This window comes from Lepidochelys kempii, chromosome 2 (genome assembly GCF_965140265.1).
Source record: "Lepidochelys kempii isolate rLepKem1 chromosome 2, rLepKem1.hap2, whole genome shotgun sequence".
NCBI lineage: Eukaryota > Metazoa > Chordata > Testudines > Cheloniidae > Lepidochelys > Lepidochelys kempii.
Window position 1 is genome coordinate 60921703 of NC_133257.1, and position 22588 is coordinate 60944290.

General features: G+C 42.0%; 1 protein-coding gene across 11 annotated transcripts in view; it reads right to left on the reverse strand.

Moving 5' to 3' along the window:
- Nucleotides 1–22089, reverse strand: part of PREX2 (phosphatidylinositol-3,4,5-trisphosphate dependent Rac exchange factor 2) — a 328942-nt gene extending 306853 nt beyond the window's left edge. For all 11 annotated transcript variants that reach the window (XR_012157169.1, XR_012157170.1, XM_073330905.1 and 8 more), the window contains exon 1: nt 21637–22089. Coding sequence is in view for 9 of the 11 variants with exons in the window: in XM_073330905.1 (XP_073187006.1) it covers nt 21637–21777 (141 nt within the window). In the remaining 2 variants the exon portion in view is untranslated. The remainder of the gene's footprint in view (nt 1–21636) is intronic.
- Between the last annotated feature and the right edge of the window lie 499 nt (nt 22090–22588).

Here is a 22588-nt window from a genome sequence, read left to right on the forward strand (position 1 = left end):
AATGTTTTTTTCCTTGGGGCATTCTGATCATGGGCATTCCAGGACCATGGACATAGCCTCCACAAAAGCATCAAGTCCCCTGTAGAAACTGCTTGGCCTGCTCTTGGGACGGGGAGAGAATAAGTTCCCTATAAGTTTCTGAGTAGCAGCCGTGTTAGTCTGTATCCGCAAAAAGAAAAGGAGTACTTGTGGCACCTTAGAGACTAACAAATTTATTTGAGCATAAGCTTTCATGAGCTACAGCTCACTTCATCGGATGCATTCAGTGGAAAATACAGTGGGGAGATTTATATACACAAAGAACATGAAACAATGGGGTTACCATACACACTGTAATGAGAGTGATCAGGTTAGGTGAGCTATTACCAGCAGGAGAGCGGGGGGGGGGGACCTTTTGTAGTGATAGTCAAGGTGGGCCATTTCCAGCAGTTGACAAGAACAGTACGGGGAAAATAGTTTTCCTTTGTGTAATGACCCATCCACTCCCAGTCTTTATTCAAGCCTAAGTTAATTGTATCCAGTTTGTAAATTAATTCCAATTCAGCAGTCTCTTGTTGGAGTCTGTTTTGAAGTTTTTTTGTTGAAGAATTGATAACATAAACATAAACAGTACCCTATACCAGAAACCTTCTGACGGCTACATGCCTCCAGCTTTCATCCAGACCACAACACACGAACCATTGTCTACAGCCAAGCTCTACAATACAACCGCATTTGCTCCAACCCCTCAGACAGACAAACACCTACAAGATCTCTATCAAGCGTTCTTACAACTACAGTACCCACCTGCTGAAGTGAAGAAACAGATTGACAGAGCCAGAAGAGTACCCAGAAGTCACCTACTACAGGACAGGCCCAACAAAGAAAATAACAGAACGCCACTAGCCATCAGCTTCAGTCCCCAACTAAAACCTCTCCAACGCATCATCAAGGATCCTCAACCTATCCTGAAGGATGACCCACCACTCTGACAGATCTTGGGAGACAGGCCAGTCCTTGCTTACAGAAAGCCCCCCAACCTGAAGCAAGTACTCACCAGCAACCACACAACAGAACCACTAACCCAGGAACCTATCCTTGGAACAAAGCCTGTTGCCAACTGTGTCCACATATCTATTCAGGGGACACCATCATAGGGCCTAGTCACATCAGCCTCACTATCAGAGGCTCGTTCACCTGCACGTCTACCAATGTGATATATGCCATCATGTGCCAGCAATGCCCCTCTGCCATGTACATTGGCCAAACTGGACAGTCTCTACGTAAAAGAATAAATGGACACAAATCAGATGTCAAGAAGGATAACCTTCAAAAACCAGTTGGAGAACACTTCAATCTCTTTGGTCACTCGATTACAGACCTAAAAGTGGCAATTCTTCAACAAAAAACTTCAAAAACAGACTCCAACGAGAGACTGCTGAATTGGAATTAATTTGCAACTGGATACAATTAACTTAGGCTTGAATAAAGACTTGGAGTGGATGTGTCATTACACAAAGTAAAACTATTTCCCCATGTTTATTCCTCCCCTCCCCCCACCCCTTTCCTCAGACGTTCTTGTCAACTGCTGGAAATGCCCCACCTTGATTATCACTACAAAAGGTTCCCCCCACCCACGTCCCCCCGCGCTCTCCTGCTGGTAATAGCTCACCTTACCTGATCACTCTCCTTACAGTGTGTATGGTAACACCCATTGTTTCATGTTCTCTGTGTATGTAAATCTCCCCACTGTATTTTCCACTGAATGCATCTGATGAAGTGAGCTGTAGCTCACGAAAGCTTATGCTCAAATAAATTTGTTCGTCTCTAAGGAGCCACACGTACTCCTTTTCTTTTTCCCTATAAGTCAGTATTCTCCCTGTTCTGAAGAACTAAGACAGCGCCTGTGCTCTCAGAAGTGGGCTCCATCTAATCAAGCTGAGGTCAAAGCTGGAAATAAAATAACTTTTTGAATACCACTGCCAGCTGTGGAACTCAAGAACCTGTTAGTTACTTTTGAAGATGGATGGAGGAGAAGGAAGCTGCATCCAATTCAATGAACTGAAATCTTATGCAGTGTAGGAAAGTATATCCTATTGCCTCCTCACCCTGGGCTGAGGAACTCAGTAGGCCTCTTTAAAAGTAGAATTCAGTGAGGAGAGCCAATCTCTTTCTCAGGCTTTATCTTCTGGCAAGTCTCCACCTAAGACCTGCCTCATCCTATGGAGGTTGAGCTACCTGACCAGTGTAATACCTTTGTTGGGAACACTGGGGCATGGCCACTAGGTAACTCGAGGGGATGGAAGACCACGAGTGTCGATGAAGCCCCCTTGCACTAGGCCCCGGTGTCCTTGCCCCCCCACCCTCCTGCCTGGAGGCACTCGCAGCAGCTCTGCGTGCTAGGCCCAAGTGTCCTTGGCCCCCCACCTGGAGGCACACACAGCAGTTATGCTGAGAATCTGCAACAGTATGCTGCAGAGTCAGACTGCCTGAAACTAAGCAAGGCCAAACAGGGGAGATATGGAAGAACAATGCTGAATAAAGCAGCTTTATGTATAGTTTAACAAATGATACAGAGAATCAGGGAACTAGCTGGGAACTGGATTGGCTGGCTATATGGATACTTGGAGCAGCTTGCTATTGGATAAGTATGCTGGGAAAAAGGATGTATAAAAGCCTGTGTAACTTCCTGCTCTGTTGTACAGGATTTGAGATTCAAATCTCCCTGTACCTTTTTGAAGCTTCAAATAAACTTTTCTGCTTCTCCACCCCGTTGTGATTATTGGGTGCAGCACACCGGGTAACGAACCAACTCAAGCTGTTGTTCAACCTCTCGGCACTGGGTGCCGGCAACAGCTTTTGGCGTCCCTGGGTGGGCTCGAGGCTGCAATTTAGCCTTGCCCGGACCCCTCCTGGAGGTCGAGGATTGCGGCGAGAACCGACGCCCAGCGCGCACCGGTGAGTTCATCGAGGGCCTCGGAGGAGACGCGATTTGATCGACCCCAGAGGGCACAACGGTGCAACGCACTCATATAGTGGAGAAGCTGTTGTGGATGGCGGTGAAGAACCGGTCCCTTAGACGTGGGGGAGGAGCAGCTGCAGGACGGTGGTGAAGAACCGGTCCCTTGGATAAGGTAGGAACCTTTTAAAATCCGGATTATATGCTCTGTTGGAACCTGGGGACGCCCAGAGTTACCCTGTAGGTATGGGACAGGGACAGAGCTCAGAGGTTAGGGCACGGTGTACGCCCCTAGAGTGCATTCTAGCAAACTGGAAGGTATTTGGTGCGGATCCGATGACTAAGAGCCAATTAAAACGATTCTGTACAGTTGACTGGCCTCAATATCAACTAGAGGACCAGGAGTGGTGGCCACCAGGAGGGTCAATTAATTACAACACGATCCTTCAGTTACTCCTGTTCTGTCAGAGAACAAGGAAATGGAATGAACATATGTATGCGCATTTGTTTCTGACTTTATGTACTCGACCAGATATTTTACAGCGCTGTAATCTGACTCCAACTGGTTCGGTAGCAGCTAATGTTAGTCCCCAGACCCCCACCCCCACTGTAATGGCAGAGCCGGTGTCCCCTTCGGCCCCTACACCCACACCTTGTAAGTCCCCAATGGTTGGCCTATACCCCTTAATCACCGAAACTAAAGTCGCCCGGTCTGGATCAGACAGGCGTCCTGCCACAACTATGCAGGTTTATACTCATGTGCCCTTTAATCCTGTGGATTTGGCAGCTTTCAAAGCACAGGCAGGAGAGTTTTCCACCAACCCAAGCAGGTTTATATCAGTCTTTGAGGGGTGCCTCAGTAGTCACAAGCCGATTGAGACGACTGTAATATCCTCCTGAGAACCCTGTTGTCTGAGGTGGAGAGGGATCAGGTTACAGCTAAGGCAAGGGGAGCATCAGCTTCCTTTCTTCAGCTTGAAAGCTATCTGTCAAGTTCCTACCCCAAGTAACCGTAAGCGGCTCAGGGCATTTCTGGGTATGGCAGGCTTTTGCAGGATATGGATCCCAGAGTTTGGACTGTGGGCTAAACCCCTGTACGACTGTGTAAAAGGAGCAGATCATGACCCCTTCTATTGGACCCCAGAGGCTGACAGGGCATTTAAAATCCTGAAAAGAAAATTGATGGAAGCCCCGGCTCTGGGCCTGCCAGATCTCTCTAAGCCGTTTCAGTTGTATGTACATGAACGAAGGGGGGTGGCCCTAGGAGTGCTTACACAGCTGTTAGGAGCATGGAAGCGTCCTGTGGCTTATTTTTCTAAGCAATTGGATCAGGTTGCAAAGGGTTGGCCGGCATGTTTACGGGTCGCAGCTACTGCCCTATTGCTTGAGGAAGCCGAGAAGCTAACATTGGGAGGGGTTATGCAAATCTATACTCCCCATATGGTCCGAGCCTTATTGGATGCAAAGGGAGGGCTTTGGCTCACCCAGGCTCGGATTGCTCGGTACCAGGCTAAGCTGTTAGAGAACTCTGAAGTCACCCTACAGCCTTGCCCCTCCCTTAACCCAGCCACTCTCTTGCCAGAAACAGAGGAACAGAAACATGACTGTTTAGAGATCATAGACGTCCAGTACTCCAGCCGTCCGGATTTAAAGGATGTACCCCTCCCAAATGCAGATTATGAGTGGTACACTGATGGTAGCAGTACTGTAATAGATGGGCAAAGGAGGGCGGGTTATGCTGTTGTGACCCTCCATGACACTGTAGAAGCTGAAGGTTTGCCTGCTGGGACCTCTGCCCAGCTTGCCAAACTAAAAGCCCTGACCTGTGCACTTGAACTGTCAAAAGGAAAGCGGGTCAACATTTTTACTGATTCAAAGTATGCTTTTGGTGTGCTGCATGCTCATGCTGGCCTATGGAAGCAAAGGGGAATGCTGACAGCCCAAGGCTCCCCAGTCAAGTATGGGCCCCAAATCCTCCGGCTCCTAGAAGCCGTACAACTCCCCTCGGAAGTGGCGGTGGTACACTGTAAAGCCCATCAAAGGGAGGATCAAGATGTGGCCAGAGGTAATGCCCGGGCAGATAGAGAGGCTAAGCATGCTGCCACCCTGCCATCCCCTCAGACTGAGAACACCCATATGCATGCCCTTATCCCATCAGTAGGGGAGCTTCCAACCCCTCAGTACTCTGGGGAGGAGAGACAGCTAACTGACAAACTCGGTCTCCGGGAAAAGGAGGGATGGCTCCATTCCCCAGAAGGGAAAGTCCTCTTACCAAAGGGCCAAATCCGGCCAGTGCTGCAGAAACTACATCAAACCACTCATGCTGGCAGGGAAACACTTATCCAGCTAATGGGAAAATACTTTATCACTTCCGGACTCCGACCCCTGGCTGCCCAGGTACAAGCGGACTGCTTAGTCTGCCAAAAGAATAACCCCCGACCGGGACATCCTGTGCCACCAGCTGCCCTAGAACCCACTCCGGGCCCCGGACAAGTGTGGCAAATAGACTTTACTGAGTTTTCCCGGACCCAAGGGTTCAAATATCTCCTTGTTATAGTGGATCGGTTCAGTGGATGGCCAGAAGCCTTCCCATGCCGTAACTGCACTGCCAGGACAGTGGCCCTCAAGTTTGTTAAGGAGATCATTCCTCGCTTTGGACTCCCCCTGTGGATGGAATCTGACAATGGGACACACTTCACGTCAAAAATCATTCAAAGCATCTCACATGCCTTACAGATCCCCTGGAAACTCCATACGCCCTGGAGACCGCAAGCCAGTGGGGTAGTGGAGCGTACCAATCAGACCCTTAAACGGCATCTCTCAAAAGTGTGCCAAGAAGCCTCACTGCGATGGCCTGATGCTTTGCCCCTCGTCCTACTCCGTATCCGCGTTCTCCCAAAGGGTAGATTAGGGCTCAGTCCCTTTGAAATTATGTTTGGAAGGGCATGGCCTATGAATGGCACCCCGGTTCTGTCAGGGGAATGGGAGTTGGGTAATGTTTTTTTGTCACAGTATATGTGTTCCCTGTCTGCTGTTCTCTTGTCTCTTCACAGGTATACCAAGGATTCCCAGCCTCTCCCCTTGGACTCTCCCGTTCACTCCTTACAGCCCGGTGACTCTGTGCTTGTTTGCACCTGGAAAGACGAGCCTCTCCAGGAAAAGTGGAAAGGACCCTATACCCTCCTGCTGGTCTCCCATACAGTGGCAAAGATCGAGGGACACAAGAACTGGATCCATCACTCTCGTCTGAAGGCAGTACCTGCCCCCTCGTCAGCAGAACAGTGGACCGTCCAACCTGCTGACTCCTCATCTAGTGACGATCTCGGGCTAAAGCTACTGTTTAAAAGACACAAATAGCGGGCACCTTAATGCTAAAATGGGCCCACCCAGGTATTGGAGACCTTGGGTTGGGAAGACTCTGGTAATAATTAATTGGGTAACATTGTTATTCTTTGTATTGGTATTTTCAAATTGTGCATATCGGGAGCATTATGAGATCTATGAAAAGGTGGTACAGGCTGAGGCCCATGCCCGAGCCGGAGCACAGGTTGCCTATACTGCCCCAGAGAACGATTGGTTGCAAACCTTGTTTTCAGGCTGGGGTTTATCAGCTTGGCTTGGTGGTTTATTTAGCCTGCTATTGAAATTTCTCTTTCCTGTATTGCTTGTATTACTGGTATTATGCTGTGCGGTATCATGTGTCAGGGCCCTTTTGCAAAAGTTAATAAGTCATTTTTTTCAGGGCTATCACAAAGTGCTTATGCAAAGTTATATTGTAAAGAAATAAGTAGCCCAAGTGAGAAAACTCAGAGCCAAGGCTGTTGAGTGTTCTCAAAGGGGGGAGTTGTTGGGAACACTGGGGCATGGCCACTAGGTAACTCGAGGGGATGGAAGACCACGAGTGTCGATGAAGCCCCCTTGCACTAGGCCCCGGTGTCCTTGCCCCCCCACCCTCCTGCCTGGAGGCACTCGCAGCAGCTCTGCGTGCTAGGCCCAAGTGTCCTTGGCCCCCCGCCTGGAGGCACACACAGCAGTTATGCTGAGAATCTGCAACAGTATGCTGCAGAGTCAGACTGCCTGAAACTAAGCAAGGCCAAACAGGGGAGATATGGAAGAACAATGCTTAATAAAGCAGCTTTATGTATAATTTAACAAATGATACAGAGAATCAGGGAACTAGCTGGGAACTGGATTGGCTGGCTATATGGATACTTGGAGCAGCTTGCTATTGGATAAGTATGCTGGGAAAAAGGATGTATAAAAGCCTGTGTAACTTCCTGCTCTGTTGTACAGGATTTGAGATTCAAATCTCCCTGTACCTTTTTGAAGCTTCAAATAAACTTTTCTGCTTCTCCACCCCGTTGTGATTATTGGGTGCAGCACACCGGGTAACGAACCAACTCAAGCTGTTGTACAGCCTCTCGGCACTGGGTGCCGGCAACACCTTCCAGGCAGGAACTGTCTCTTTTCATGTTTGTACATTGCCCAGTACAATGGGAGCTTTTAGACCATACTAATAATATCAATATTAATTATTATTTTTATTAGTAGTAGTAGTATTATGTGGTGACTACACAAGATGAGTGCCATTGAAGAGACCACACCCTCTCAGAAGACTCCAGTCACTAAGAGGTTTAGCAAGGTCTGCACTGCTAGAACCTTACCACCTGCTACACAACTTCTGAAGAACCATTACGACTGCCAGCTTTGAAATCCTGCTGTAAGTGGAACATCATAGGTCCAGAGAGGTAGGGAAGAGAAGAATATTTTAAAAGAAAAAAGCAGTGTGTTCTGTGAAGGAAAGGGCGGAATGGAAAGATGCATCCTTTGTGGGTGAAGCTACCTGGTTCAGGAAGTGGAGCAGTCCATGTTCTGGACCGGGGGAGGCCCCAAGCAGAATGCAGTATAGTAGTGAGAAATGCTGATCTACTTAGGGCAAGGGGGAAATGAAAAGGTTAGCTGTAAATAGTAAATGGTGACCTCAAATGAATTCCAAAGCAACAGTTTATGTCTGAGAAACAAGACAGGGACAGTAGGGAAAACATTTTACAATTTGTGTAAAGCAGGAGTATCTACAAAAAGCATCAACCACTAAAAGGGCCGTAATGAAAATTAGATGGTATTTGGTTTGTATTTTAAATTTATTCAATTGTTGAAAGGCTCTTTAATCTTTTTATATATCCAAATTCTTCTGAGCTTAGAACCACATAAACAAACCACTAACTTCAAAACCATATGACTTTAATTTGATACTCCATCTCACTTTGTTTTAAGGTTCAATGCTCCATTTAAAAAAAAATTGCCAATCAGGAGTCAAAACTCTTCCATATGGTTTTCAAATTTATGTAAATGTGCTATACTGAGAGAGATCAAATTTGATTTCTTAAGAATAGCTTAAAAGTTTCTCTAAAGAGTAAAATATCAAAATGTTATACCAATGTACAGTATATTAAGTAGTATTGCAAGTTGTAATTTTAGATTTTTAATTTTCCATACTGTAATAAGTATTTGGGGAAAATCCAACCTATTTAATTTTGTTCTAAGAAAAATTTACAAGTGTGCAAATTCACTAATTCCCTAACCCTAATTTTTCATTTTGAAAAATGATATAATACAGACTAAATTCTATTAATGTAATAATTCCGGTATCTCTCTTATTGTTTGCAAGTTCCCTTTTACCATCACAGAAAATGTGTGGAATTCTGGCCCCACTGAAGTCAATGACAAAACTCCCATTGATTTCAGTGGGGCCAGGATTTCACACAAAGAATTTTATTACTCATAATATAGCATTTGTCATTAAGTGTCACCATCTGACAACAGACGCCATGCACTTAGGTAAGTACATTTTTTTCTAATTTTAAGAGAAATTTGAGGTAACTTCAGATAACACTGTGTGTGATAACTGTTGCGATACGTCATTTACACAACAGAATAGGACTAACAAGGAAATAAGACCATCTATCATTAGATAAAAGTAATTCACTGTTGCAGATCTAAAGCAAACTTCAAAATCTTTACTAGTACAATGGAGATGAAAAACAGAATTGAATTTCCTGACTTATGTGTGTCTAAATTCTCAACAATCACTTGCACTGACATTTTCTGTAGAGGGATTTAGAAAGCAAATGATTTACTAGAAAGCACATGTCCTGATTTGCCAGAACTTAAAGAAACTGGATAAGTAACAAGTGAACCTATTGTTGATTTGAACATTAATACAAAATTCTACAATAGACTACAAATATAAACTGCTAAAAACATAAAATGGACTAGTCAAACTAGAATTTTTACTGATTTCTTTAAACAGGAACTGTGAATTTAGCAAATTAAGGAAAGTTTCTTCATCCAGCCTATAGAATGAAATGTCTGACTAGCCCGACTGCACCATTGTTACTGTGAGAAGCAAACTTTTGTTTTTACTCATTCAAAATACAGTAAGATTTACTGATGTCTGGCAATATATTTGTAAATCCTCTCCTTCTTCAGTCTTTCAAGTATACATGCTTTCATTTGTTATGAGGGCTATACAAAGAGTTGCTCAAACCTGTGGTTTGTGGTATTTAGTGCTGTTCAGACAGCTCACATGAATATTTCATTATCTCATAACGAGACAGGCAGGGGAGTCCTTATAAATATATTGGACCAAAATCCGAATGAATAGGGCTTACACATAGGTTATTTGCAAGGGTGCTCAGCACCAAATCTTTCTCCTTCCCCAGTCCATGTAAAACCTGAGGTGTCTCACTGTAGCCACTACTGCAGTAATATCCACATAACTGGCACTCCTACATTATGGAAAAATTTGACCAGCAGATTTCCCAGTGCTCAGATCCACGGGCTTTCTTCCATCCCCTCCAAGTCTCGTGTATACACAACACTGCCACAGAAAGCATAGTTCCACACTTTGCATCAGGAACAGAGTCCCCTGGCACAGACTTTCTTCCCCTCCTCTATAAGCAGCAGAACTCTTCCTATTCTGCTACCCTGGAGCCTTTCTCCAAGACCTTCTGAAGGTGTCAGGATTTTGCCTATAATACAGAGTCAGGCAAACCACAGTAGTAAGATACAATTTTATTTCATCTATTCACATATCCAGTAAATACCTTCACAAGATATTTATGTATTATGTATACTTTAAATAAACAGGAAAGTTTCTGCTTTCTCTACTGAAATTATATTACTTGTAGGTACTGAAACAAAGACAGCTAAGGTGGTCTGGAAATGTGAACAGTGAAAGAAACTGTGATCCATTACCTACTGGGATTTGCTTTTTCAATAGCGATCACAGCAATTCAACACAATGAAAAGTAAAGAAAATCTCTCTCTGCACTTTGTAGTATGTTTGAAGAAAAAATGATCTTCTTATCATTCGGAGCCCAAGAAATCTTCAGTATATGCACAACAACGAAACAGGAAAGTTTCCTACCTCCTGTTCCAGGCCAGTCTGACTATTGTAATAGCTGAACTTACTAAACATAGACAAAAATCTTCCTATTTCCTGTGGGTACAGCCTTACAGTATATGGGAAGAAATTAACACAGTCAGACTATACAGACTATAACTATCAACTTCCAGGCATTATTCTTAATAAACAGGATCTCATGCAGTTTCAAAGGAGATGATATACCTATACTGAGGAATCTTTGAAAGAAAAGAAAAGAAAAGGTTATGTTTTCAGGACCATATTCATCTACTTTACTGCACCTCTACCACAAATACAGAATGTTCCAGGACCGAATATGAAATACATTTGAACAATTTCCCATCAATTTTACAACATCCATTCTTTGTTTAGCTATAGTATCATACTATTTGCTGCTGTTACTCAACAAAATCTTACTACCAAAGATATTTATAGTTAGGGCCTAGAGCTGATTTAGATACAGTAGTTGTGAGTATTTGAGTTTTCCTCTAATTCTGATTTTTAATATATTATCTTGAATCTTTGTGAATTCCACTTGAATGATGATGATGATGATGATGGACAACTCCACAACCTATTTCATTTTCAAAATGTTAACAAAAGTCAGTACATGTTTTAATTTCAGAAGATATTTTTTTCCTTACTGAAATACTTGCTATTATCCAAAAGAAGGATTATATATTGCACCTTTAACATAATTCTCAAGAACTAAGCATTATGGAGGTTATCAAGTTCAATGTATAATAGCTGGAAAAGAGAACATAAGATCCTTACACAAATAGAAACAACACTTTCACATACCACAAATTGATTGTATAAGAGGAGGTCTAAAACTAGACTTTTTCCCCAAATCAGAACCCACATTTTCATCAACCTTCCAACATACAGCTATGGACCAACATCTGCACAACTCAACACATTAAAAATCAATGGATGCATGTCCCATCAACATATCTACTACAAGATCTAGAAATCTCATCAGGTAGATTTTGGGCTGCAAAGTTACATTTATACCCATCCTCATTGCCAGAAGTGCTGATAATTATTGCTCCCTCTTCCATTCCACCCTTCTTCACCCAGTCAGCTTGTCTTCCTCCTTCCAGTTGTCTTCCCACCAAGTAGAAGATATTTCCCTTCTTTTTTCATGCAAATATTGCCTAATTCACCACAGGCTCTCCTATACTTCCACATCTCCCACATTCTTCCTAATTGTTATTTTTCCCCTTTTTCTCTCCCCACTCTTGACTTCAGTGAGTCCTTTGAGACCTTTTCTTTCAACTCCCTTTTCCGGCATATTGTTTGGTAATGCCTCTTCACACACATTCCCTATTGTATTCGCCAACCATTGTAAATTTCAGGGACAGCTTCCCCCTACTTTGTGTTCTGCTACCTCAAGAAGTAAAGGAAAAGGAAACATGTATATCCTTAATCAAGGGTCTCAATACACTTTACCTAAGAACAGTGAAGGATGGAGGCTCTCAAATGTCCTTCATTTTGGGGAAAGTCATTCATTTTAGTCCCAAAATCACCTATGCATCACATAAATTTTGCATCTCCTCACTTATACTATTGAAAGTTGTTTACATAAAAAATAAAGAAACATGAAATTGAGGCTATAGAAAGAATGAATCCCACAGCAATTTAAATTTCCTATATGAGTAATTCTGTGGTGACCCTCATTTTGGGTCTTTGTCATACATTGCAACATGCACTTGAACTTTGGCAAGTTGGGAGGTATGCTAAAAGAAAAAAAAATTAATTTCCCTTTTCTTATAGGGGAAACAAAGTCAGGTGTCCCTTAGTATTTTAAAATTACACTTTCCTGAATTTTCAGTTTATTTCAAAACCACAAATTTGGATGTGCCAAAAATTAATATTTGTGCTTTCAACTGTGTGTGTTATGAAGCTGCAAGAGAAAAAAGCCAAAATGCATTTTTACTCGTAGTGGAAAGAAGTGTCTATTGCTGTAAATTTGGTTAAGGTGACCATTTCTACAGAGACATCTTATGAAAAACCGGAACACATGTCAATTTTCTTCATGCTTTAAATGTTTCTTAGAAAATATATTTTTACATGGCATAAACAGGAACTAAACAGTATTAAATGTTTTACAATTCAATTCAAGCTGACAAGACACATAACTATACCAATTCCAGTAACATTTCACTATTACCCTTCCTTCTACCCCATGAGGTCCGTTGTAATGACCTTCTAATGAAAGGATACTTTGTACAGTGTTGAGCTTCAGTTGCTTTCTCCCACATTAATATCTCATATGTAACTATCCTTATAGCTGCCCCTTTTTACAATGCTCAGAAATTACAGATCCCTCAAATAGTGTCATAAAGCATGTGAGCTGTGCCACTTCTTCTAGCTTTTTGATCAGCAGTATGTTTACATTACTTATATAAGGTAAATCTTAAATAGAACAAATAATATAATGAAGCAATATTCCAGTGTTGTTACTCAACTGTATGGGGTCCAAAAAATCAGCAGCTTCATTTTACAATATTTAATGTTAATGAAATAGCTTTGCATTTTTAGTACCTAGTTTATGAGAAGGTCACAGTGGGGACTAAATTAAGAGGTAAAACATGGCTTCCTGGGTTTACAAAAGAAACGGAGAAAATCCTAAAAATTTTCAAAGTGAGAAAAAATATTTTTCACATTCCATTTTTCTGAGTCTCATTATGCTCATTACAATAATATAAGGTCAAATTTAGATTATTTACTGGACAAGAATACAAACCAATGAATCATTCAGTAGTTACTGTAGGTTTAGATGTTTAGCACTTCCTAAGCACATTAATTCCTTATCTGGTATTTTTATCCAGAAAAGTTATATACAGTGTACTTTGCTTCTTGTTTCAAACATACAACTTCCATATTTAAAACTCAAAGATTATTTTGGATAAAAAATGGGAAATACAGATGTAAATTCTTGTTTACTGATTTATGTTTGATTATGATTCTGTCTGAACAGTCCAATACCATCAATATCTTTAGGAGGAATAAAATATAAAGTGCATTTAACATAAATTAGTTGAGCAAGTGGTGTTGGCCTTGTTCTTCAGCTATTATTACAAGGCAAAATTTCATTTAAACATATGAAGTATGTAAACGTCAAGTACGAGCGTTGCAAAATACTCATTTCAAAGTTAAAATGTAGGAAAAATCTATCCAGAGGAAACCTAATAGATCACAGGAGTACTTCTGCTCAAAGACAACTTTAAAATTTTAATAAGTGCCTCCATGGAAAGAGCAGAGAACAGGTGGTTTATCATGGGCCATTTTCAGAAAGACATTCCACCAGCTACTCTTGTACCTCAAAAAAACAAGTATAGAGTAAAACCCCTGTTCTCTCTGCTATTTCCACATCTGCTCTCTTCAAGGCTAACTGACTTTTACCTTCCAGCAGTATTCTTACACCTCTGCTCTGAACTGCTACAAATCCTATGGTACTTCTACTCCTTGCTCCTGCAGAGCTAGTTTCCTAGCAAGCTTCACCCACACACCTGACAATGACAGCTAGAGGCAGGAGCTACTTCAAAGTAAATGGGCGTACAAAATGCATTGAAGTCAGGCTGCCAAAAGCACAAAGTGGAGGCAGGAGTTTAGTCACAGCCTCAAATTATTTCATTGCAGGAACAGTGGCAGTCTCTAAAATCTTAGCTCTGCCCCTCCAATGATGTATCATGGATAACGTGGCTTGTAAACAGCCTACAAGGAACTGTGGTACAATACAATTTCTACAGAATGAAACTGGCTTTGAAAAATTGTTCTTACACAATCTCTCAGAGATGTTTTTAGTAGGAAAACATTCTTTTAGCATCAAATATACATAAGAAAAAAAAGATAGCCTTGTAATTAAAGCATAGGGCTAGAAACCAAGATATCTAGGTTCTATTTTTGGCTCTACTACCTCTGGGACCCAAAGTCGCAATCTCTCTGACCATGAACCTAAACTTCCCCATGTGCAAGGTTGCTGAGGCTTAATTTATTAATGACTGTAAAACATTCAGAGATCTTTGAAAGGAAACTGTTATAGAAGTACGAGGTACTACCTGTTGTTCCACTTGTTGAGCCAGTGTATCACAGAGGAAAGAATTACCTCGATATTTATATTTGAGTTTCGACCTGGATATTGAATATTTTTTGAATATTTACTCAACACTGAGCCTATGAACCTGCCCAGCCATTTTGAAGGTCAGATAGGGAAAAATGCATAGGCGTAAATACAAAAAGTTAGCACACAGTCCGAAATATCTTCACAGGCAAACTAACTAGATGCCCAGATACAACCAGGATGTTAGGTGTAGTGTAAGAATTTAGAGAGCTGAACCAAGAAACTTCACCATAATTGCAGAAGGCACCAGAAGCCAACTGCATAGAGTTAACCGTTCCTGTCCTCTTGCTCTGTATCTTTTTCAGTGCTCAGCTTATACCCAAGTCAAATTCTGTGAGGCTGAGCCTTTCAAACCCAATTTCCCTTTCTCCATCAGGCCAGAAGTTCAGTCAGCTTATTTCCTCCCCCATATTAACATCTTCCAGAAGAGAAGATAGGCTTGAATTTTTCAAGGGCAACAGTCCTGCTCATTCAAAAACAGATTACAACAAAGATGCATTTATATTAGTTTACAGCAAAGACAGACCAAGGAGAAAACCCAATTAAAATATGAGACATCTGTACTGAGTACAATGTAGTATAACCGTGTATTCAAAGCAAAATAAGTTACTTAATAGACAGCCCCCTTAAAAGCTTTGGCCTTTTTATTATTGTCAGTCCTCGAGTGAACCTTGTCCTTAACTCGTTGAGATAGGAAACACCTTTCTTGACAATAAACTTTGTAAAATATCTCAACTGTTTTCCTTTATGGGGAAATAAATAAACCATTTTTAATACAGCTTATCGTTTACCTTGATAAAGGCCACAGGTGGTGCTGCTGATATTTAATTTTGCCTGACTAAGAATAGAGTAACACATTCAGGTTTTTCCTCACTTTGTAATGCCTAGACAAGTTAAAAAACAGCAGAAATTGGAAGTGAATGGAAAAAGATGCTGACTTTCTATGGTAATTGTGTTTGCACTTCCTTTAGACTTTTTATGATGTAGCAGCCATAGAATTTGTGAGGGGTAAGAGGGGGAAGTTAAACTGAGGAGAGGAAAAGGAAATCACATAATCTTATCAAAAAAATGCAGCCAGCCAAAATCCTTCCCTTCCATTCATTCAAAAACCTTTTATAAAATATAAATACTATAATAATTAGTGACTTCATAATAGTATGTATAATTGTAATTGATTAATATTTTTCCTAAGAAGTTTGTACCAAACTACAACTATAAAAGAGTATTTCAGAAGTAACGTGTGTGTGAGAGGCCCAGGAAGCTTATGGCACTGTGTAGCACTAACATTTGGTATCTAATTTCAGCCTCCAAGCTCCTCATTGCTGGTAATGGCTCGAAACACAGAGGGTAAAATCCTGCCCCACTGAAGTCAATGGGAGTTTTGCCATTGACACCAATGGGGCCAGGATTTCACCCAGAGCCTTAAACCTCAGGGGAGAGAATACCTGGCATTTTTCAACTTGTTCCTCTGGCCAACGTGCAGAGAAGCACTGCTGGACTCCAAAAGGAGCTGTGTGGGGCCCATGGGAACATGGGTCCTGAAAAGTCATTCCAAAACAGACTATTCAGTTTAGATCTAGTTAGCTTGCTGTTCCATATTTAAAAGAAAAGATGCAATTTTAGTTTTACATAGTGTATCATATATAAATTAACAAAGACAATTAAGGGTAACTATTGTATTTTCTAAAATGTCATCTCATGACTGATGTTAACACTGATGAAGCCACAAAAGTTAAAATTAAAAAGCACCATGACATTATCTTAAATATCATTCCTATTTTTTTTCCTCCAGAATTAAGTGACTAATCTTCCCTTCACTCCACACCCATAAGGGCAGGGGTTTATGGAAAAGTGTAGTTTATTGATTTTAAATACAGTCTTCCCTTTCATTGGAAAAATCAGGATTTTTTAATGTTCTTTGAGCTGTATGAAATGGCATGATTAGCAAAATAAAGTGCTGTACTTCCAAGTGTTGGAGAAGTCTGAATGCCAATTTGCTGGTGACATAGTACTCAGAAACATCAAGTAATTCAAAGTATTCTTTAGCTATAGACACGATGTCCTTTAAAAATGCTTTAGTGCCTTAGATAACATTTATTGTTTGCAGTAATGTTAGCTGTATTTATTAGTGTTCTTTAGTTACCATAATTTAACTTTCCTATAACAACAAATAAATATTGGCTTCCAATTCAAACTCCAAATGCTAGAATGAAATACTCTAACAATAAAGGCTATGTTTCAGTCAGATACATAAGCACATGCATAACTTTAAGTGTATGTCTAGTCCTATTCATGGCAATGAGACTACTAGTATGCTTAAAGTTATGCAAGCGCTTACGTACTTATCTGAAATGGGACCATATGTCCAGTTATTAGTGAGGTATCAACTGAATTTGTATATGACATGCAATTACAGTTTGTCACACAGAAGACTCAGAAAAAAGAAAGAATAATTTTAATATAATCTGGTCCTCTCAAAGGTTTATCTCTGATGTGTGTAGGCTAAAAACACCAAAAATAGGCCAGTAGGAGAAATCACATATAGATGTGACAGCAATGCCCAATTCAGTAATGAAAGTATTTACCCAACTTGACATACCTCTGCTGTATTTCACGTAAAATACACACCAGCCTGGAAAAACTGTGATACAAATTTACCCACCCAGACAAAAAAGTATTCTTGACCTTCCTTACCATGATAATGATAACAGATGAGGAATGACTGGGGAAGAAAGGAATTTTGTTTATCCAATCAAAATATTCTCAGTGAGTGGGCAAGCAGAATTTTACAATTCAGATACATTCTAAGATTACAGTATCTGATTGTTAGGGCCCTACCAAATTCATGGCCATGAAAACCACATCACAGACTGTGAAATCTGGCTACTGTAGGGGAGGGGAAGGACTGGGAGTGCTCCAGCCAAGGGCTCCTACAGTGCGCCAGGCTCCAGCTGCTAGTCCCAGCGTGGGCTGGGGAGGGATGGGACTTCCTCTTCCCCTGCGGCGGCTGCTCCCAGAGCTGGGTCAGACCCATCTCCAGGAACCTTCCGCAGCTGCAGGAAGCTCCACAGCTCCTGGCTGGGAGCCCAGCTCTGAAGGCAGCACAGAAGTGAGGGTGGCTGTCAGCCCCCAACCCGAGCAGGAGGTTGGGACCCCAGCTGTCAAACCCTGACCCAGGCAGAAGGCTGCCATGAAAACCAGGACATATGGTAACCCACTGTCTATACCCTGCAATCTTCACTTCTGCGCTGTTGCTAGCAGTGATGCTGGCTTCAGAGCTGGGCACCCAGCCAGCAGCCGCTGCTCTCTGGCTGCCGAACTCTGAAGGCAGCGTCCCGCCAGCAGCAGTGTAGAAGTAAGGGTGGCAATCTCACAACCCCCCTACAATAGCCTTGCAACCTCTGCAACCTCCTTTTGGTCTGGGACCCCCAAGGTAGCAACACCATGAAATTTTAGATATAAACATCTGAAATGGTGAAATTGACTATTTTTAAAATCCTATGACCATAAAATTGACCAAAATGGACTGTGAATTTGGTAGGGCCCTACTTATTGTACATAGTCCAGTTACTTCAGTAGATCTTGAAGAAGCATTTGTGTCAATATCTTCAGTCTTTCAGGTTTTCAATTTTAATATTAGAAGGAATTTTACTTTAGAGCTGATAAATCTATTATGATTTATGTTATTTTCTCACACAAACTCCACCTCATGTTATCTATTGTCCGTTTCTTTTACCAATTCCTCCTGAGTCAGGAACTATGGTTTATAATAACACGGAATTCCAGTCATTCCCCCTTGTAATCACATTGCTGCTCAAATCATCTTGTGTTATCACGCCTTAACAGGGCACATTTGATTATAAGGCATAGAATGGTCACATGAAAATTTCTTCCCGAATATTTTATAGGTCAGCTTGCCAAAAATGTAAAAAAAAAAATCACCATCATGACCACATAGATGTCTAATATTTTCATTTCATTTTCAGTATTGGAATTATATTGACATTGTTAGACTAATAGAACTTGTTCAGAACCATATGTGATGAATGTTAACAAAAAAATGTTATCAGGCAGCTGGTAAAATGGGGTATGGAGTCCTTTACCTCTCAGAATCTACCCCAGATTGATAGTGACTGAAAGTTAGTACTGACTTCATATTTGATCTCACACAGTAGCCTGTGTGAGATAGTGATCAGATACCACAATGATGAGCACCACCACAGTGCCTATAACAAGAGATAGTAACCTTAGTGTAGTTCGTAAAAGGCATGCAAATAACATAAAAAACATCTGCACAACGAATAAATTTTTTGACAGTTTCAGCAAAAATTCCAAGGATTGAATGGGCCTGGAGAACAAATTACCCTCTTATCCTAAATTAGGGTCCCTGATTGAAGTCCATTGACAGGATAGTACATGGAAACCACCCAGACCTGAATGAGTTCTACAGATAAACAAAGGACTCTAATCTTCAATGCTGTTAATCCCAAATCTTTCATTAACATTGCATTCACTTTCAAAATGAGAAAAATGACACCATCAAGTAATTTCTCATGGTTTAAATGTCTTTGTTCCCACTTCGTCACAATAGCCTCATTGAGGTTTTTCACACAAGTTTTCCCTATTAATTTTGGCCTTTTTCATTTACCAAGCTAGTTTTATTTATTTCCTATATTTAACATATCTGAAAATATATGACCATTTTTAACAACTTGAATTTCTGCACCATCTTGTCTAGTCAAACTAGCTTGCCATATACACCAGGGTCTCTTGTGTTGTAATGTTTGTAATTGTAGCTAGTTGCCTCTCCAAACATAGCATAATACATTGCATTCTGTGGGCCTCACAAAAAAAGGCCCTGATGTCAAGATGTGATAAATATTTTCTGATCCTATTAATTTCAAGCGGTAAAATTTTTAAAAGCATGAGGGATAGATCCACAAAGGGTCTTAAGTGTCACAGTGCTCGGCCTTCCATTGCCTAATGTTCTTGTGCTGTGCCACCAGCGAAATCCACAGCTCCACGTCAGATGCCTAAGACCTCTATACCTAGAGAGGCACCAAAAATGGGATCCACAAAGGCCAGCATGCTGAGCAGAGAGCTGCCTAAGATAACCAATAGGAAATACATATGAGTGGGGTGTGGCCTAAGCCCTACCCCTCAAAGGGAGTTAAGCACCTAAGTCTGGGTCAAAGGGAGGCACCTATCTTCACTGGATTCTCAGTCATGAACCTTCTCCGGAAATTAGGCACCTAATCTCTTTCTTGCAAAAAACACAGAAGGAATTGACGCCACTGTCCCCTTTATAACTTTTAGCCCATTGGTTAACACACTGGCCAGGGATCAATTCCCACCTCTTCCTGATGTGGAACAGGAATTTGAAGTTGTACCTCCCTCCTCTCAGGAGGGTGTTCTAACCACCAGGCTATGGGGTATTTTGGGGAAGGTGTCTCTCAATCACTTCTTTTGAAGCTCTTCCACTGTATATAGAGACCCAGATTCCAGTCTCCCTCCTCCAATGCGTGTTTAGTAATTTATACATTCTGGAACTGCTTCAGTGTAATAAACTGGTCCCAGAATACCCCATAGTCCAGTGGTTAGAGCACCCTCCTGGAAATGAGAAGACCCAACATCAAATCCTTGCTCCACATCAGGCAGGGGAGGAACCGAATCCATGCTTTGAAAACCAAAACCCTATAAAGGAGTCTCAAGTTGGATACCCAAAGACTGAGTATCCCAAATAACTGGTCACTTGTGAAAATGTAAACATTATAGTTATTGTGAGGTAGATCAAATATGGGTCTGAAAACCAATCCTTGGACAAAGTCACTTCAAAATCAATATTTGTGCCAATAAGCACAGCATGGTTGCTAAATGGAAGCATAGTCTAGTACAGTTTTACTACCGCTTTCTCTCTTTTTTTAATATTCAAATATAAAAGCAAAAGACATTGGCCCACTGATAGTTTTACATAAACAAATGGACAAAAAGGCTACTCTGTAGATCTTATTTCACTCCACTGTCTGTGCTTTTATTCTCCTTGTCATAGCCAAGTCGAGACTTTCCTTTGCCATGATAATAAGCAGAAAGTTCAGAGATCTCCAAAAAAAAAAAAAAGCAGGAAGTTTGCTGTTTGAAAGATTGCCCCTTCAGAGGAGATGGGGGAGGAGAGAAAAGAAGGTCAGGGCTATTATGGAAGACCCTCTGCAAAACCAAGCAGATGACTTGAGATTTGTTTATCCCAAAGAGGCCTTAAAGTAATGCTGTTGATGCTGGGTGCAGATGGGAAAGGGAAGAAATGTTATGATGTTTGTCTTATCAATCCATAGTGAAAATAGTGCTTTCTTTGGCTCTATCAGAGGATAACTTCAGCAGAAAGCAAAAGTTTCTGCAACTACCTGATTTGAACCTAACAATAAATCATGTTGTTAACATTGATTTTAAGACACATAATGAAGCTAAAACTTACTGCTAAAACATACTCTAAGATACACTTTTAAACAAGAAACCGTTCCTTCAACTCTCCATCCAACCACTACATTACAAAGGCTGGTTTAAATTGGAGAATATGGGGGTAGAGGAAGGGGTGAATGCCACATGTGGCTTTAATACTCAACAGCTGCTGTAGATCAGAACCCCCCTTTGCTCTTTCTGTGACCCCCCCACCAGAATACTGTGTTTCAAGGGTTATTGTAAATAAAAGGACTGCACTGTGCTGCTGACTGAACAACGCAGGGAGACTGAAAAGATCGTTGAACAAAGTGTACCTGAATCTCAGTGCACTCTATTCTTGGATGCCAGTCCCAGATCAATTGTTTGTCTCGTGGTAAATTCCCTGAAAAAGCGCACCTAGGGCCAGCCATTTACAAGCCACTTCGCTTCAGTCTCTTTAAAGCAACAGAGAAACAACAGCTACTTGCGATCAACTGATTGACTCGGGAAAACTATTTCACCCGGCTCTGCCTCCCAGCTTGTTTGTTTGGGTCTCTCGCCCTCTCCCCCACACGCGACAGCCCCAATTCCTTGGTGGTGCCCCCCACCCCCGCCGGTAAACCTGTGAGGGCGGGAAGAGGGTGCTGTTCCTGTTCAACAAGTCACTTGTTCCATTAGCCACCAATGGACCCAGCTTCGTGAAACTTAACTCACCGACACCAGGAACTCCAAAGTCCCCACATAGTCCCGCTCAGTCTTCAGAAGCTCGTTCAAAACGCACACCCTGAGGCGAAGCTGTTTCTCCAGGTCCTTCCCGCTTTCCCCTTTCCCTTCCCCTTTGCTTTCTTCTGTCATTGTTCCCCAAAGCGAAGCCTCGCTCCCAGCTCCTGCTTCTCCCAGCTCCTCCGCTGTTTGCAGCCACCAATAGGAAACGCTGCCTCAGTGTTTCCTCTAGCAAAGTTCAGATGGGACAACAAAAGACCCCACTCAGTTACATAGCGCGGGGCTGGTCTTCCGTGGCTTGCAGGCTGTTAACCAGACTCGCTCACTCTGCCACGGCTCGAGAAGTGGTTTGAGGGCCAGAGGAGCAGAGCAATAAAAATGCGTGTGTTCTCTTCCAGTAAGGAAGGGGGAACAGCCTGTAGGAAATGAGTGGTCACCGGCTGCCTGCTCTCCCAGCGCTCTGTGTGACTGCGAGGTGGGAAGGCTTCAGCAGCAGCAGCTCGGGCAGCTTGGACATTAATCAAAAGCTCTGTGTCCATGTGACTTCGACCCCTTCCCCCTGAGCCAAATCTCAGGAAAAAGGAAAGGAAGCACAACCTTGGGAAAGATTGCGTGCCAGCAACTGCCTGTTTCACACACACGCTGTGCGCTTTAGTCTGAGGCTAATTGGAGATCTCCAACTCGAGAGGATAAGAATTCACTTTAAAATGTCCCAGGCTCGCTAGACTGCTGGGATTCAGGCTGTTGTTTATCGCTTGGTAATAAGCAGCCAGAATGTGGTTTCTTCAACCCACGCATCCCCCCCTTCATATATAATTATAAACACACACATTATACACATATGTATATAATATATATTATAGCTATACGTTTTATACTCTGCAGCGTACAGGCAAATACCTGTGTCTCTGTGTGTGCAATCGTGTTGTATCCACTCATATTT